This window comes from Calypte anna, chromosome 13, assembly GCF_003957555.1.
Source record: "Calypte anna isolate BGI_N300 chromosome 13, bCalAnn1_v1.p, whole genome shotgun sequence".
Taxonomy (NCBI): domain Eukaryota; kingdom Metazoa; phylum Chordata; class Aves; order Apodiformes; family Trochilidae; genus Calypte; species Calypte anna.
The window spans coordinates 1909121-1927365 of NC_044259.1; the positions used below are offsets into that span (position 1 = coordinate 1909121).

The 18245-nt window shown below is 56.4% G+C and overlaps 2 protein-coding genes and 1 pseudogene across 2 annotated transcripts; all 3 read right to left on the reverse strand.

Moving 5' to 3' along the window:
* Positions 1 to 1759: 1759 nt before the first annotated feature.
* On the reverse strand, positions 1760 to 4325 carry LOC115599104 (annotated as a pseudogene).
* Positions 4326 to 5154: 829 nt separating this feature from the next.
* Positions 5155 to 11181, reverse strand: LOC115599105 (protocadherin alpha-3-like). Its single transcript, XM_030459384.1, has 2 exons — positions 8725 to 11181; positions 5155 to 5250 (listed from the first exon to the last, which is right to left on the reverse strand). Exons 1-2 carry the CDS (start codon positions 11179 to 11181, stop codon positions 5155 to 5157), a joined length of 2553 nt encoding a protein of 850 aa, XP_030315244.1.
* An 832-nt stretch (positions 11182 to 12013) lies between these two features.
* Positions 12014 to 18054, reverse strand: LOC115599106 (protocadherin alpha-3-like). The gene is given in 5 exon segments (XM_030459385.1): positions 12014 to 12109; positions 15597 to 15812; positions 15814 to 16080; positions 16082 to 16803; positions 16806 to 18054. Coding segments are annotated over 5 exon segments (2550 nt in total).
* Positions 18055 to 18245: the final 191 nt, after the last annotated feature.

The following is an 18245-nucleotide window of genomic DNA, read 5'->3' on the forward strand; positions in this document are numbered from 1 at the left end:
GAAGCACTGTGATAGCAAGGGGCACAAAGTGAAATCAAGCAGTCAACACTATTTAACAACAGGGCTCTTGCTCACAATGACTGACACATCTCCCAAAAAGAAAAGCAAGCTAGAGCACCCTGTGTGGGGGAATCAGAACTATCAAATCTCATCCCAGTTCACATTCACATAATCATCATAATGTACACGCACAACGAGATACAAAATCACTGTTTATTTTAAAACTATTCTCAGGAAGAAAATAAAAATAAATAAAGGAAATACAAAGCCTACCACAGCAGAGTACATGGAAACATCAGAGTCAGGAACTGTAGCTGAGGGGCTTCAAAAACATATTCACCCCAACAAAACAAGTCCTCTGGCAATATATCTTGCCTAATATAGCACTACAGCTGCAGGTTTTTCACACCTACCTTGGTTTGTGCTCTTCTGCTGTTAAATACTTTGTATTGGAAAGTAGATTCGCATCATACTTAAAAATGGGCAGCATTAATGCTTCTGCTCTCTTTTCCACGTCCACAGTTAATTCTCTAGTAGCTCACAAAGTAATACATGACATGCAAGGTGAACAGAGGAGAACCTGGAGTACCAATTCTTGACACCTTGCATCATCTCTTTTGCAGAGAAGAACCAAAAAGGAGAACAGACGTCTAATTAGGCAAAAAACTAGAGATTCACAGCAGAAAAAGCAAAAATCTCACTAAGAATACTCTGCCTGCAATACAGGAAAACGCACACAAATGAAGACACTCAATGGAAAATGAAACAAAGCTGAACTGAGGCACTTGGAATTAAGATTAACTACTCAGATGGCAGGAAAACTGAACCTGGCCATTGAGCATCATCATAAGGTCAACACTGAAGTCAAGCAGAGGTCTTCGCCAGGAAATGGCAAGGCATCTCAAAAGGTCATAGAGAGTGATGTAACAAAGGTTACAGGAGATACTGCCCGACAAAGGAGAGTAAAAAGAGTAAAGATACAAATCTGCTGAGAAGTACTGCAGAAACAGCTGATGACCTTGAGTACGGAGGCAGGAAAATGGCAAAAGATTGGACACCAAAAAGCTGAACAAATTAATATGTGGCTTCAACAGAGACTGTCAGTGATTCTGAGACAACCACTTGGAATATTTGTGAAGGTCCTTTCATTCCTAACATGGAATGAAGAGAGGAGGCAAAGAGGAGTTTCAAAGGATGGCAGCAGGATGACCAAATACATAGAGCAGCTTCGGTCTGAGGAACGTTTCCACGTGTTAAAAAAATAGAACACTATCCTGAACATGACAGAGGTCTTTAAAGCAGAACTACCATGAAGAATGATAAGAAGCAAAGGCATGAATAACTGGCTTAGATGACACCATGAGAAAAACCCATCCCCCTTCAACATCTCAGGAATTACATCCAACTTCATCCTTTCAGCACGGGTTATGACAGCACATTCCCAGAAAACCTTAAATCCTATCTTACACCCTCAAACTCCGAATCTACTTATAAAAAAAAAGCCAACCAGTGCAACAGAGCTCAGTAGCACACCCTACACCACATAAACATGAAACAGAAGATATAAGAATCGAGGTCATACTGATATGGAAACTACCAGCAGAATGGCGCCGAGCAATTCCATACTCGAGGAAAACAAGTGTGTGGCCAAAAAAATCTTAAAAATCCAAACCTTCAGCGCTGCAACAATTTGCACACGAAGGACATAATAAAATCCTACAGAGACCAGAGAGCAAGCAACCACCAATATTCACTGCAATCAAGATATATGGGACGATCGCGCCTCCCAAAAGCCCGAGATCATAGAAAGGGTGAAGACAGCAAAAGAAAGAGCCCGGGGAAGGACACGGGGAGGGCCACTGACCGTGTCCAGCAGAGCGGGCGGCTCCGGCTGCGTCTCCTTCGCCGCGGCGCCGGGCGGCGGCGGGAAGTTGGGGCTGAAAACCATCAGATCGCTCTTGCCCGCGCCCTCCGCCACGCACAGGCTCCGGCTCTGCCGCTGCGAGTACGACCAGCTCCCCACTTCGCTGGCGCACACCAGCGTCGTCGGACCGGGCCCCGACACCACGCCCGCCCGCGCCGACCACCGCGACGCCACGTACAGCACCACCGCCAGCACCAACAGGCTCGACACCGCGCAGATGGCCACCACCAGCCACACGTTCCTCGACGGCGACAACAACGAAACCTCCTCCGCCACTGACGACGCCCGCGGACCCGACGACCCCGCGGCCACCGCCGACGCCGCCTCCGCGCCCTCCACCAGCGACACGCTCAGCGTGGCCGTCACCGAGCGCGGCGGCTCCCCGTGGTCCCGCACCACGATCACCAGCCTCTGACGCGGGCCGTCCGACTCCTCCAGCGCCCGCGTCGTCCTCACCTCGCCGCTGTACAGACCCACGCGGAACGGCACCTTCCCCCGCGGCTCCCACAGCTCGTACCGCAGCCACGCGTTGTACCCCGAGTCCGCGTCCACCGCACGCACCTTCGCCACCACCTGCCCCGCCGGAGACCCCCACGACGCCCACGCCCACAAAGGCGGAACCGCGCCCGACGAACCCTCCACAGACCACGCCTCCAAGGACCCACCCGCTCCCCCTCCCGCCTCCACACCCGCCCCGCCGCCCGCAGCCGGCAGCAGCGACGGCGCGTTGTCGTTCTCGTCCACCACGAACACCTGCACCGTCGCGTTGCCGCTCAGCGGCGGCTCCCCCGCGTTCCACCGCCCGCACCTCGAACTCCAGCACCTGCACCTCCTCGTAGTCCAGCGCCTGCACCGCCCACACGCGACCGCTCTCCGCGTCCACCGACACGTAGCTCGACGCCGACCGCCACCCCCCCGACCACCGCCTCCGTCAACGAGTACCTCACGCGACCGTTCCCCGCCTCGTCCGGGTCACGCGCCCACACGCGACCCAGCTCCGCGCCCGCAGCGTTGTTCTCCCGCGTCAGCACCGTGTACACCGCCTGCGAGAAACTCGGCGCGTTGTCGTTCACGTCCGACACCGGCACACGCACCCCGCGCCTCCCCGACAGCGACGGCGACCCGCCCGTCCTCCGCCAACACCTCCACCTCGTACTCCGACACCCGCTCGCGGTCCAGCGCCTCACGCACCACTAGCGAGTACGACCCGACAACCTCGACACCAGACCGAACGGCGACGACGGACGCACGAAGCACCGCACCCGACCGTTCGCCCCCGAGTCACCGTCCCACACACTCAGCAGGGCCACCACCGTCCCCACCGACGCATCCTCCGACACCGGCACCGACAGCGACGTCACCCGCACCTCGGGCGCGTTGTCATTCACGTCCAACACCTCCACCACCACTTTGCAGTGACCCGACAGCGGAGGGGTCCCCTTATCCGTGGCCTCGGACTTGTATCTTCATATGAACGGACGTCTTCAAAGTCCAGGCCGCCCGTCAGACGGATCTCACCCGTTTTCGGATTTAAACTGAACAGGTTTAATCCTTTTGCGGGATATGAGTTACTCGCACTGAACGTCATGTCGGCATTGCTTCCAACGTCCGGATCCGTGGCGTTCACCCGCGCCACCAGTGTCCTCTCTGCAGCGTTCTCGGGCAGCTGCACTTATTACACCGACTGGTTGAACTGGGGCGCGTTGTCGTTGGCGTCCAGCACCGAGATCACCAGCTCCATCGTGCCCGTCAGAGACGGACGGCCCCGTCACTCGCCGTCACCACCAGGCGGTGCACCGGAACCGTCTCCCGGTCCAGGGGTTTTGTGAGCACCAAGAACAGGGATTCTCGGTATTCGTCACTCCGCTGTAAATCCAACGCAAAGTGCTCGGAGGGGCTGAGCGTGTAGGAGAGCTGCGCGTTAGATCCGATATCTGCATCCGACGCGCCCTCCAGCGGGAAACGGGAACCGGGCAGCGACAGCTCCGCGATGCTGAGGTTTTTCCGGTCGGCGGGGAAGACCGGGGCGTTTGTCGTTGATGTCGGTGACCTCCAGCTCCACGTGGAAGACGCGCAGCGGCCGCTCCACCAGCACCTCCAGCCGCAGGGCGCACGGCGCGCTCTTCCCGCACAGCTCCTCCCGGTCCAGCCGCGAGCTCACCACCAGCGCTCCGCTCGCCCCGCTCACCTCCACGCTCGCCCGCCGGCCCTGCGCCACCAGACGCAGCCGCCGCGCCTCCGCATCGCCCGCCTCCAGGCCCAGGTCCTGCGCCACACGCCCCACCACCGTCCCGACCTTGGCTTCCTCCGACACCGAGTACCGCACCTGACCCACCGACACCCGCCACGCCGCCTGCACCAACAACAACACCCACAACACCCCACCGCAACACACCCACATCGCTCACACCACCGCCGCCGCCGCCTCTGCCCCCCGGTCCCCGCACGGCTCCTACCGCCGCCGCCCGCACGCACCGGCTCTGCTGCCCGGGGCCCCGCGCCGCCCCCCCGCACTCACAGCCGGGCTCTCCGCCGCACCGGGGCGGAGCCGCCTCGCCGCTCGCCGCCGTTTCTGAGCCTGCAGCGACACCGTGTGCTGCTCCCTCCACCCAACACGCTCCGCGGCACCGACCGAGCAAATGGATCTGAAACGGTCACCTCATCTCCGGTCTTTTTTTTTTTCCGGTCGCTTTTCTTCTTTCTTCTCTTTTCCTCACCCCTCCTTATTTTTTATTTCCATTGCTTGTACAGATTACTTTTTTTTTTCCCTTCCAGGTTCTGTCTTCCTTTCTCATCTCTACTTTACTTTTTCTCTTTCCTTATCTTCCTTCTTTTCTCTCTGTTGCATCAGCCTTATTTTCTGCCCTGCCTCACATTTCTTCTGCTTTTCTGTCTTGCCCTGCCGTGCCCGATTCTATTTTCTCTTTGCACTTCTTCTTCCATCTTTCTGTCGTCTTCAGCTGCACTTCCAATCTCCCCAGTCTTCTCTGGCCTTGCGGGTGCGACCACTAGAGATGGAGCTATGGGCTCTAATTGCGGGCCATTAGCACTAATTACGGTGTTTCAGCTCCGGAGCTTCACACTCTGACCAAAGGGGAGGCTTTTAGGGACTCACTCCAATCAGCGTCTAGAGGCAAGATCTACGCACCTCCTCTATTGGCTCCTGCTCTCTTGTCTTCGACAACTTCCTTTCTTTAGTGCTTGCCTCCTCTTGTTTCCTTTTCATCCCCTCACCCGTCGCTGGTCCATGCTTGTACGCACGTTTTACCATTCATCCTTTCCTTATCTTCTGTCTCTTCTTTGTTCTTTGCTTCGTTCTCTTCTTCCTCGGAAAAGCACAGAGCAGCAACAGTTCCCGACCACTGCTCATGTAGCTCGATGAAGAACCATTCCTTTGGCCTCCTTTTCCACCTGCACCATCAATGTCAAACTCTTGCTTTCCCTTTCAAGCAGGCACAAAGCAAACCCCCGTGCTCAGGGTCCCCACGGAATCTCTGCCACTCCTATATTATGATCCACCCATGAAAAGCCATGATGGAAAAAATCACAGCATTTTCACTGAGAACACTTCCTCGTGCAACACTTCCACTCCAAGAAACAATTCGAGGTCCCACTCCATCCATGCTTCCTTCCATATCCTTACAGAGTACTGGGAAGCAACAAGGAAGGAGTGATGGCAGTGTGGTGCTGTTGCTGCTAAATCCATAGACTGTGTCAAGTTGTAAGGTAAAGATAACCGAGCCCAACTCCCAATAGAGGCAATACTCAGACAACCTACATGAAGATACCATTACAATTCCCAGAACAAAAGTACACCTCTCTCCCTGACTCACCTCCTCTAGGTATGAATGACTTACCTGCAGCATCACTGGTTGCTTCTTCAGAAAAGAATCATTTTCAGGGAGAGTAATTGCTTATGAGGGACATTTCCCCTTAACTTTATCAGAAACTGCTGGGGAAGGTGGATTAAAAAGAATGCCACACATTATGGAAAAGCCTTGAAATCACTGGACACTGCACAGGACTCCCTTATGTGCTTCTGTCACAGGGAAATAGGAGGGAGACCTGAAAGCTGAGGAATTGTCTCAAGGTCAGCCTCAGCTCAGAAGAACAGAAAAGTCATCCCACACACTGATGAAAAATGACCCGAATGTCTGCGACCTGACAGCTGCTGAAAATGAGCATCTCATATCATCCATTGTCACCAATATTTTGCCCACATAAGCAACAAAAAAAATAGAATCATGGAATCATAGAATTGGCTGGGTTGGAAGGGACCTCAGAGATCATCGAGTCCAACCCTTGAACCACCATTGCGGTTCCCAGCCCATGGCACTGAGTGCCACATCCAGTCTCTTTTTAAAGAAGGGTGGAAGTATTTTGTAAGAAGAGAGAAGAATGGCAAAGGAACAATCTCACTGTAGTAATACACAAGAAGAACAACATGGTACAAGAAATTCAAAACTTCTTCAGGTCCTAAAAGGATCCCAGGGAAGGAGCACTGTTGTAGAGACTCTACCTGAGATTTTTCTACTCTCATCTTCTGTCTCATGCCCACACAAATGGGATCTCCATTCATCAGACAATGTCCAGTCCTTCCACAAAGACACAGACTGTGTTGTACACAGCATCACCATTTCCCTCAGCCAAGACTCTTCCCCAATCAAGGTTACCCTCACCATGACGGATCCCCAGGCCCTACATGGTCTCACTCACAGGACTGATGTCAGCAGTAGTGATTTCCTGCTCTGGGCAGGAGCCAGGCCTTTGCACATCCTCACCTTCCCTTTCAACTGGCACAGAAACCATACAGAGGGATGTAAAGCCACACAGTGTCTGACAGACTCATCCAGCTGCCTGAATTTCACCATCAACTTCTGGTGATTTTCAGCAGTCTCAGATTGAAATACTGCAGAGCTGCACATCAGAGTTTCTAAAATATTCTGTGACTAGAGCAGTGATAGCTCTGATCCCAGTCTGCATGAATATTTTTCTTTGAGAAAACCACACAAAATGCTGAAGCACAAACCCCCTCCCCATTAGCAGCTGAGGGGAGAAGCTGTACCATAGGAAACCAGAGCTGAGCACCTGTGAGGATATGGCAAGTACATACCTGAGTTAAACATGACAAGGGGGCACAGCTGCTCTACTGAGCTCAGCTCTTGAAGTACAAAAGTAGAGGATAGCAAGAAAACACATATGTCACCACGCCACCCCTCCTTAGTACCACTGCTTACAAATCCCATGTCAGGAGGGGCAAGGAATTACCATGGCAACATTAGAGGCTACCAAAACTACCATGCATTCCCAACAATACAAAGAAGACAGGCAGGCTGAAGAGCTCCTCACCCCCAGCACTCTTCTGAAGAAGGAATAAAAAATCATTTAAAACTTCATTACAGAATTATCAGAGTTGGAAGGGACTTCTAGAGATCATCTAGTCCGACTCCCCTACTACAGCAGGATCACCTAGAGCACATTACCAGGACTGCATCCAGGTGGGTTTTCAATATCTCCAGAGAAGAGGACCCCACAACGTCCCTGGCAGGCTGTACCAGTGCCTTATCACCCTCAAAGTAAAGAAATTTTTCTTATGTTTAGATGGAATTTCCTATTTCCAGTTTGTGCCTCTTGCCCCTCATCCTCTCACTGGGAATTACTGAAAGGACTCTGGCTCCATCTTCCTTGCACAACTCTCCTTTAGATACTTGTAGACATTGATAAGGTCTCCCCTCAGCCTTCTCGACTCCAGGCTAAAGAGTCCCATCTCTCTCAGCCTTTCCTCAGAAGAGAGGTGCTCCAACCCTCCAGACATCCTTGCTGCCCTCCGTTGGACTCTCTCTAGTAGTTCCCTGTCTCTCTTGGGCTGAGAAGCCCAGAACTGGATGCAGTATTCCAGCTGTGGACCACCAAGGGCAGAGTAGATGGGGACAATGACCTCCCTCGACTTACTGGCCACAGTCTTCTTTATAAAACCTAGGATTCTGCTGGCTATCTTGGCAACAAGGGCACACTGCTGGCTCATGGATAATTTACTATCTATCAGGATTCCCAGATCCTTCTCGTCAGCTCTACCTCGAACAGGTCCACCCTTAACCTATACTGGAGCTTGGGGTTCTTCCATTCCAGGTGCAGGACCTACACATGCTCTTGTGGAACCTCATTAGGTTCCTTTATCCAGCTCTCCAGCTGTTCAGGTCACGGTGGATGGCAGCACAACCCTCTAGACTGTCAGCCCCCCTTCAGAATCCAACCGCCCTCAGGAGTTTGGAACTCCCGAGGCTCCAGTTGTTATCAGGCATCATGTTTTCCACAGGAAAAAAAAAACCAACAAGCAGTGGGAGAACAGATTTCTCAGTTAAAAATAAAATAAAACAAAAATTTCAAACCACCACACACCTGATAACAGCAAGATCATCAGTCAGCACAGGTAAGTAAAGAGCAACCAGAGGACTGTGCCCATCACAGCCCACGGCACCTGCACACCTTCAGGATGCTTCAGATGGGAAGAGCGATTTCACTTTATAGGACAAGGAAAACACCCACAACATCAAACTGCAGCTGTGGAAAGAAACTGATGTCAGATGTGCCACTATCACCGCTTAACCCACCTGTATAAAGCAAGAGTCTGAGCAGGTCCATAACGGCCACCAATATAAAGCGAACGGAACAATTAACACCATCAAGGACCTACCAAGAGCAGGATCCAGGGGACAAGCCCCAGTGGTAAAATTCCGAGACCACAAAAAGGACCAAACAGAAAGGAAGGGGCGAGTGCCGGGACAGGGAGGGCCACTGACCGTGTCCAGCAGAGCGGGCGGCTCCGGCTGCGTCTGCTTCGCCGCGGCGCCGGGCGGCGGCGGGAAGTTGGGGCTGAAAACCATCAGATCGCTCTTGCCCGCGCCCTCCGCCACGCACAGGCTCCGGCTCTGCCGCTGCGAGTACGACCAGCTCCCCACTTCGCTGGCGCACACCAGCGTCGTCGGACCGGGCCCCGACACCACGCCCGCCCGCGCCGACCACCGCGACGCCACGTACAGCACCACCGCCAGCACCAACAGGCTCGACACCGCGCAGATGGCCACCACCAGCCACACGTTCCTCGACGGCGACAACAACGAAACCTCCTCCGCCACTGACGACGCCCGCGGACCCGACGACCCCGCGGCCACCGCCGACGCCGCCTCCGCGCCCTCCACCAGCGACACGCTCAGCGTGGCCGTCACCGAGCGCGGCGGCTCCCCGTGGTCCCGCACCACGATCACCAGCCTCTGACGCGGGCCGTCCGACTCCTCCAGCGCCCGCGTCGTCCTCACCTCGCCGCTGTACAGACCCACGCGGAACGGCACCTTCCCCCGCGGCTCCCACAGCTCGTACCGCAGCCACGCGTTGTACCCCGAGTCCGCGTCCACCGCACGCACCTTCGCCACCACCTGCCCCGCCGGAGACCCCCACGACGCCCACGCCCACAAAGGCGGAACCGCGCCCGACGAACCCTCCACAGACCACGCCTCCAAGGACCCACCCGCTCCCCCTCCCGCCTCCACACCCGCCCCGCCGCCCGCAGCCGGCAGCAGCGACGGCGCGTTGTCGTTCTCGTCCACCACGAACACCTGCACCGTCGCGTTGCCGCTCAGCGGCGGCTCCCCCGCGTCCACCGCCCGCACCTCGAACTCCAGCACCTGCACCTCCTCGTAGTCCAGCGCCTGCACCGCCCACACGCGACCGCTCTCCGCGTCCACCGACACGTAGCTCGACGCCGACCGCCACCCCCCGACCACCGCCTCCGACAACGAGTACCTCACGCGACCGTTCCCCGCCTCGTCCGGGTCACGCGCCCACACGCGACCCAGCTCCGCGCCCGCAGCGTTGTTCTCCCGCGTCAGCACCGTGTACACCGCCTGCGAGAAACTCGGCGCGTTGTCGTTCACGTCCGACACCGGCACACGCACCCCGCGCCTCCCCGACAGCGACGGCGACCCGCCGTCCTCCGCCAACACCTCCACCTCGTACTCCGACACCCGCTCGCGGTCCAGCGCCTCACGCACCACCAGCGAGTACGACCCCGACAACCTCGACACCAGACCGAACGGCGACGACGGACGCACGAAGCACCGCACCCGACCGTTCGCCCCCGAGTCACCGTCCCACACACTCAGCAGGGCCACCACCGTCCCCACCGACGCATCCTCCGACACCGGCACCGACAGCGACGTCACCCGCACCTCGGGCGCGTTGTCATTCACGTCCAACACCTCCACCACCACTTTGCAGTGACCCGACAGCGGAGGGGTCCCCTTATCCGTGGCCTCGACTTGTATCTCATATGAACGGACGTCTTCAAAGTCCAGGCCGCCCGTCAGACGGATCTCACCCGTTTTCGGATTTAAACTGAACAGGTTTAATCCTTTTGCGGGATATGAGTTACTCGCACTGAACGTCATGTCGGCATTGCTTCCAACGTCCGGATCCGTGGCGTTCACCCGCGCCACCAGTGTCCTCTCTGCAGCGTTCTCGGGCAGCTGCACTTTATACACCGACTGGTTGAACTGGGGCGCGTTGTCGTTGGCGTCCAGCACCGAGATCACCAGCTCCATCGTGCCCGTCAGAGACGGACGGCCCCCGTCACTCGCCGTCACCACCAGGCGGTGCACCGGAACCGTCTCCCGGTCCAGGGGTTTTGTGAGCACCAAGAACAGGGATTCTCGGTATTCGTCACTCCGCTGTAAATCCAAGGCGAAGTTCTCGGTGGAGCTGAGCGTGTAGGAGAGCTGGGCGTTAGATCCGATATCTGCATCCGACGCGCCCTCCAGCGGAAAACGGGAACCGGGCACCGACAGCTCTGCGATGCTGAGGTTTTTCCGGTCGGCGGGGAAGACCGGGGCGTTGTCGTTGATGTCGGTGACCTCCAGCTCCACGTGGAAGACGCGCAGCGGCCGCTCCACCAGCACCTCCAGCCGCAGGGCGCACGGCGCGCTCTTCCCGCACAGCTCCTCCCGGTCCAGCCGCGAGCTCACCACCAGCGCTCCGCTCGCCCCGCTCACCTCCACGCTCGCCCGCCGGCCCTGCGCCACCAGACGCAGCCGCCGCGCCTCCGCATCGCCCGCCTCCAGGCCCAGGTCCTGCGCCACACGCCCCACCACCGTCCCGACCTTGGCTTCCTCCGACACCGAGTACCGCACCTGACCCACCGACACCCGCCACGCCGCCTGCACCAACAACAACACCCACAACACCCCACCGCAACACACCCACATCGCTCACACCACCGCCGCCGCCGCCTCTGCCCCCCGGTCCCCGCACGGCTCCTACCGCCGCCGCCCGCACGCACCGGCTCTGCTGCCCGGGGCCCCGCGCCGCCCCCCCGCACTCACAGCCGGGCTCTCCGCCGCACCGGGGCGGAGCCGCCTCGCCGCTCGCCGCCGTTTCTGAGCCTGCAGCGACACCGTGTGCTGCTCCCTCCACCCAACACGCTCCGCGGCACCGACCGAGCAAATGGATCTGAAACGGTCACCTCATCTCCGGTCTTTTTTTTTTTTCCGGTCGCTTTTCTTCTTTCTTCTCTTTTTCCTCACCCCTCCTTATTTTTTATTTCCATTGCTTGTACAGATTACTTTTTTTTTCCCTTCCAGGTTCTGTCTTCCTTTCTCATCTCTACTTTACTTTTTCTCTTTCCTTATCTTCCTTCTTTTCTCTCTGTTGCATCAGCCTTATTTTCTGCCCTGCCTCACATTTCTTCTGTTTTTCTGTCTTGCCCTGCCGTGCCCGATTCTATTTTCTCTTTGCACTTCTTCTTCCATCTTTCTGTCGTCTTCAGCTGCACTTCCAATCTCCCCAGTCTTCTCTGGCCTTGCGGGTGCGACCACTAGAGATGGAGCTATGGGCTCTAATTGCGGGCCATTAGCACTAATTACGGTGTTTCAGCTCCGGAGCTTCACACTCTGACCAAAGGGGAGGCTTTTAGGGACTCACTCCAATCAGCGTCTAGAGGCAAGATCTACGCACCTCCTCTAATTGGCTCCTGCTCTCTTGTCTTCGACAACTTCCTTTCTTTAGTGCTTTGCCTCCTCTTGTTTCCTTTTCATCCCCTCACCCGTCGCTGGTCCATGCTTGTACGCACGTTTTACCATTCATCCTTTCCTTATCTTCTGTCTCTTCTTTGTTCTTTGCTTCGTTCTCTTCTTCCTCGGAAAAGCACAGAGCAGCAACAGTTCCCGACCACTGCTCATGTAGCTCGATGAAGAACCATTCCTTTGGCCTCCTTTTCCACCTGCACCATCAATGTCAAACTCTTGCTTTCCCTTTCAAGCAGGCACAAAGCAAACCCCCGTGCTCAGGGTCCCCACGGAATCTCTGCCACTCCTATATTATGATCCACCCATGAAAAGCCATGATGGAAAAATCACAGCATTTTCACTGAGAACACTTCCTCGTGCAACACTTCCACTCCAAGAAACAATTCGAGGTCCCACCTCCATCCATGCTTCCTTCCATATCCTTACAGAGTACTGGGAAGCAACAAGGAAGGAGTGATGGCAGTGTTGGTGCTGTGCTGCTAAATCCATAGACTGTGTCAAGTTGTAAGGTAAAGATAACCGAGCCCAACTCCCAATAGAGGCAATACTCAGACAAACCTACATGAAGATACCATTACAATCCCAGAACAAAAGTACACCTCTCTCCCTGACTCACCTCCTCTAGGTATGAATGACTTACCTGCAGCATCACTGGTTGCTTCTTCAGAAAAGAATCATTTTTCAGGGGAGAGTAATTGCTTATGAGGGACATTTCCCCTTAACTTTATCAGAAACTGCTGGGGAAGGTGGATTAAAAAGAATGCCACACATTATGGAAAAGCCTTGAAATCACTGGACACTGCACAGGACTCCCTTATGTGCTTCTGTCACAGGGAAATAGGAGGGAGACCTGAAAGCTGAGGAATTGTCTCAAAGGTCAGCCTCAGCTCAGAAGAAACAGAAAAGTCATCCCACACACTGGATGAAAAATGACCCGAATGTCTGCGACCTGACAGCTGCTGAAAATGAGCATCTCATATCATCCATTGTCACCAATATTTTGCCCACATAAGCAACAAAAAAAATAGAATCATGGAATCATAGAATTGGCTGGGTTGGAAGGGACCTCAGAGAATCATCGAGTCCAACCCTTGAACCACCATTGCGGTTCCCAGCCCATGGCACTGAGTGCCACATCCAGTCTCTTTTTAAAGAAGGGTGGAAGTATTTTGTAAGAAGAGAGAAGAATGGCAAAAGGAACAATCTCACTGTAGTAATACACAAGAAGAACAACATGGTACAAGAAATTCAAACTTCTTCAGGTCCTAAAAGGATCCCAGGGAAGGAGCACTGTTTGTAGAGACTCTACCTGAGATTTTCTACTCTCATCTTCTGTCTCATGCCCACACAAATGGGATCTCCATTCATCAGACAATGTCCAGTCCTTCCACAAAGACACAGACTGTGTTGTACACAGCATCACCAATTTCCCTCAGCCAAGGACTCTTCCCCAATCAAGGTACCCTCACCATGACGGATCCCCAGGCCCTACATGGTCTCACTCACAGGACTGATGTCAGCAGTAGTGATTTCCTGCTCTGGGCAGGAGCCAGGCCTTTTGCACATCCCTCACCTTCCCTTTCAACTGGCACAGAACCATACAGAGGGATGTAAAGCCACACAGTGTCTGACAGACTCATCCCAGCTGCCTGAATTTCACCATCAACTTCTGGTGATTTTCAGCAGTCTCAGATTGAAATACTGCAGAGCTGCACATCAGAGTTTCTAAAATATTCTGTGACTAGAGCAGTGATAGCCTCTGAATCCCAGTCTGCATGAATATTTTTCTTTGAGAAAACCACACAAAATGCTGAAGCACAAACCCCCCTCCCCATTAGCAGCTGAGGGGAGAAGCTGTACCATAGGAAACCAGAGCTGAGCACCTGTGAGGATATGGCAAGTACAATACCTGAGTTAAACATGACAAGGGGGCACAGCTGCTCTACTGAGCTCAGCTCTTGAAGTACAAAAAGTAGAGGATAGCAAGAAAACACATATGTCACCACGCCACCCCTCCTAGTACCCACTGCTTACAAATCCCATGTCAGGAGGGGCAAGGAATTACCATGGCAACATTAGAGGCTACCAAAACTACCATGCATTCCCAACAATACAAAAAGACAGCAGGCTGAAGAGCTCCTCACCCCCAGCACTCTTCTTGAAGAAGGAATAAAAAATCATTTAAAACTTCATTACAGAATTATCAGAGTTGGAAGGGACTTCTAGAGATCATCTAGTCCGACTCCCCTACTACAGCAGGATCACCTACGAGCACATTACCAGGACTGCATCCAGGTGGGTTTTCAATATCTCCAGAGAAGAGGACCCCACAACGTCCCTGGCAGGCTGTACCAGTGCCTTATCACCCTCAAAGTAAAGAAATTTTTTCTTATGTTTAGATGGAATTTCCTATTTCCAGTTTGTGCCTCTTGCCCCTCATCCTCTCACTGGGAATTACTGAAAGGACTCTGGCTCCATCTTCCTTGCACAACTCTCCTTTAGATACTTGTAGACATTGATAAGGTCTCCCCTCAGCCTTCTCGACTCCAGGCTAAAGAGTCCCATCTCTCTCAGCCTTTCCTCAGAAGAGAGGTGCTCCAACCCTCCAGACATCCTTGCTGCCCTCCGTTGGACTCTCTCTTAGTAGTTCCCTGTCTCTCTTGGGCTGAGAAGCCCAGAACTGGATGCAGTATTCCAGCTGTGGACCACCAAGGGCAGAGTAGATGGGGACAATGACCTCCCTCGACTTACTGGCCACAGTCTTCTTTATAAAACCTAGGATTCTGCTGGCTATCTTGGCAACAAGGGCACACTGCTGGCTCATGGATAATTTACTATCTATCAGGATTCCCAGATCCTTCTCGTCAGCTCTACCTCGAACAGGTCCACCCTTAACCTATACTGGAGCTTGGGGTTCTTCCATTCCAGGTGCAGGACCTACCACATGCTCTTGTGGAACCTCATTAGGTTCCTTTATCCAGCTCTCCAGCTGTTCAGGTCACGGTGGATGGCAGCACAACCCTCTAGACTGTCAGCCCCCCTTCAGAATCCAACCGCCCTCAGGAGTTTGGAACTCCCGAGGCTCCAGTTGTTATCAGGCATCATGTTTTCCACAGGAAAAAAAAACCAACAAGCAGTGGGAGAACAGATTTCTCAGTTAAAAATAAAATAAAACAAAAATTTCAAACCACCACACACCTGATAACAGCAAGATCATCAGTCAGCACAGGTAAGTAAAGAGCAACCAGAGGACTGTGCCCATCACAGCCCACGGCACCTGCACACCTTCAGGATGCTCAGATGGGAAGAGCGATTTCACTTTATAGGACAAGAAAACACCCACAACATCAAACTGCAGCTGTGGAAAGAAACTGATGTCAGATGTGCCACTATCACCGCTTAACCCACCTGTATAAAGCAAGAGTCTGAGCAGGTCCATAACGGCCACCAATATAAAGCGAACGGAACAATTAACACCATCAAGGACCTACCAAGAGCAGGATCCAGGGGACAAGCCCCAGTGGTAAAATTCCGAGACCACAAAAAGACCAAACAGAAAGGAAGGGGCGAGTGCCGGGACAGGGAGGGCCACTGACCGTGTCCAGCAGAGCGGGCGGCTCCGGCTGCGTCTGCTTCGCCGCGGCGCCGGGCGGCGGCGGGAAGTTGGGGCTGAAAACCATCAGATCGCTCTTGCCCGCGCCCTCCGCCACGCACAGGCTCCGGCTCTGCCGCTGCGAGTACGACCAGCTCCCCACTTCGCTGGCGCACACCAGCGTCGTCGGACCGGGCCCCGACACCACGCCCGCCCGCGGCCGACCACCGCGACGCCACGTACAGCACCACCGCCAGCACCAACAGGCTCGACACCGCGCAGATGGCCACCACCAGCCACACGTTCCTCGACGGCGACGACAACAACGAAACCTCCTCGGACACCGACGGCGTCCGCGGACCCGACGACCCCGCGGCCACCGCCGCCGCCGCCTCCGCGCCCTCCACCAGCGACACGCTCAGCGTGGCCGTCACCGAGCGCGGCGGCTCCCCGTGGTCCCGCACCACGATCACCAGCCTCTGACGCGGGGCCGTCCGACTCCTCCAGCGCCCGCGTCGTCCTCACCTCGCCGCTGTACAGACCCACGCGGAACGGCACCTTCCCCCGCGGCTCCCACAGCTCGTACCGCAGCCACGCGTTGTACCCCGAGTCCGCGTCCACCGCACGCACCTTCGCCACCACCGCCCCGCCGGAGACCCCCACGACGCCCACGCCCACAAAGGCGGAACCGCGCCCGACGAACCCTCCACAGACCACGCCTCCAAGGACCACCCGCTCCCCTCCCGCCTCCACACCCGCCCCGCCGCCCGCAGCCGGCAGCAGCGACGGCGCGTTGTCGTTCTCGTCCACCACGAACACCTGCACCGTCGCGTTGCCGCTCAGCGGCGGCTCCCCCGCGTCCACCGCCCGCACCTCGAACTCCAGCACCTGCACCTCCTCGTAGTCCAGCGCCTGCACCGCCCACACGCGACCGCTCTCCGCGTCCACCGACACGTAGCTCGACGCCGACCGCCACCCCCCGACCACCGCCTCCGTCAACGAGTACCTCACGCGACCGTTCCCCGCCTCGTCCGGGTCACGCGCCCACACGCGACCCAGCTCCGCGCCCGCAGCGTTGTTCTCCCGCGTCAGCACCGTGTACACCGCCTGCGAGAAACTCGGCGCGTTGTCGTTCACGTCCGACACCGGCACACGCACCCCGCGCCTCCCCGACAGCGACGGCGACCCGCCGTCCTCCGCCAACACCTCCACTCGTACTCCGACACCCGCTCGCGGTCCAGCGCCTCACGCACCACCAGCGAGTACGACCCCGACAACCTCGACACCAGACCGAACGGCGACGACGGACGCACCCAGCACCGCACCCGACCGTTCGCCCCCGAGTCACCGTCCCACACACTCAGCAGGGCCACCACCGTCCCCACCGACGCATCCTCCGACACCGGCACCGACAGCGACGTCACCCGCACCTCGGGCGCGTTGTCATTCACGTCCAACACCTCCACCACCACTTTGCAGTGACCCGACAGCGGAGGGGTCCCCTTATCCGTGGTCTCGACTTGTATCTCATATGAACGGACGTCTTCAAAGTCCAGGCCGCCCGTCAGACGGATCTCACCCGTTTTCGGATTTAAACTGAACAGGTTTAATCCTTTTGCGGGATATGAGTTACTCGCACTGAACGTCATGTCGGCATTGCTTCCAACGTCCGGATCCGTGGCGTTCACCCGCGCCACCAGTGTCCTCTCTGCAGCGTTCTCGGGCAGCTGCACTTTATACACCGACTGGTTGAACTGGGGCGCGTTGTCGTTGGCGTCCAGCACCGAGATCACCAGCTCCATCGTGCCCGTCAGAGACGGACGGCCCCCGTCACTCGCCGTCACCACCAGGCGGTGCACCGGAACCGTCTCCCGGTCCAGGGGTTTTGTGAGCACCAAGAACAGGGATTCTCGGTATTCGTCACTCCGCTGTAAATCCAAGGCGAAGTTCTCGGTGGAGCTGAGCGTGTAGGAGAGCTGCGCGTTAGATCCGATATCTGCATCCGACGCGCCCTCCAGCGGGAAACGGGAACCGGCAGGGGAGTTCTCCGATATGCTGAGGTTTTTACCGTCGGCGGGGAAGACCGGGGCGTTGTCGTTGATGTCGGTGACCTCCAGCTCCACGTGGAAGACGCGCAGCGGCCGCTCCACCAGCACCTCCAGCCGCAGGGCGCACGGCGCGCTCTTCCCGCACAGCTCCTCCCGGTCCAGCCGCGAGCTCACCACCAGCGCCCCGCTCGCCCCGCTCACCTCCACGCTCGCCCGCCGGCCCTGCGCCACCAGAAGCAGCCGCCGCGCCTCCGCATCGCCCGCCTCCAGGCCCAGGTCCTGCGCCACACGCCCCACCACCGTCCCGACCTTGGCTTCCTCCGACACCGAGTACCGCACCTGACCCACCGACACCCGCCACGCCGCCTGCACCAACAACAACACCCACAACACCCCACCGCAACACACCCACATCGCTCACACCACCGCCGCCGCCGCCTCTGCCCCCCGGTCCCCGCACGGCTCCTACCGCCGCCGCCCGCACGCACCGGCTCTGCTGCCCGGGGCCCCGCGCCGCCCCCCCGCACTCACAGCCGGGCTCTCCGCCGCACCGGGGCGGAGCCGCCTCGCGCTCGCCGCCGTTTCTGAGCCTGCAGCGACACCGT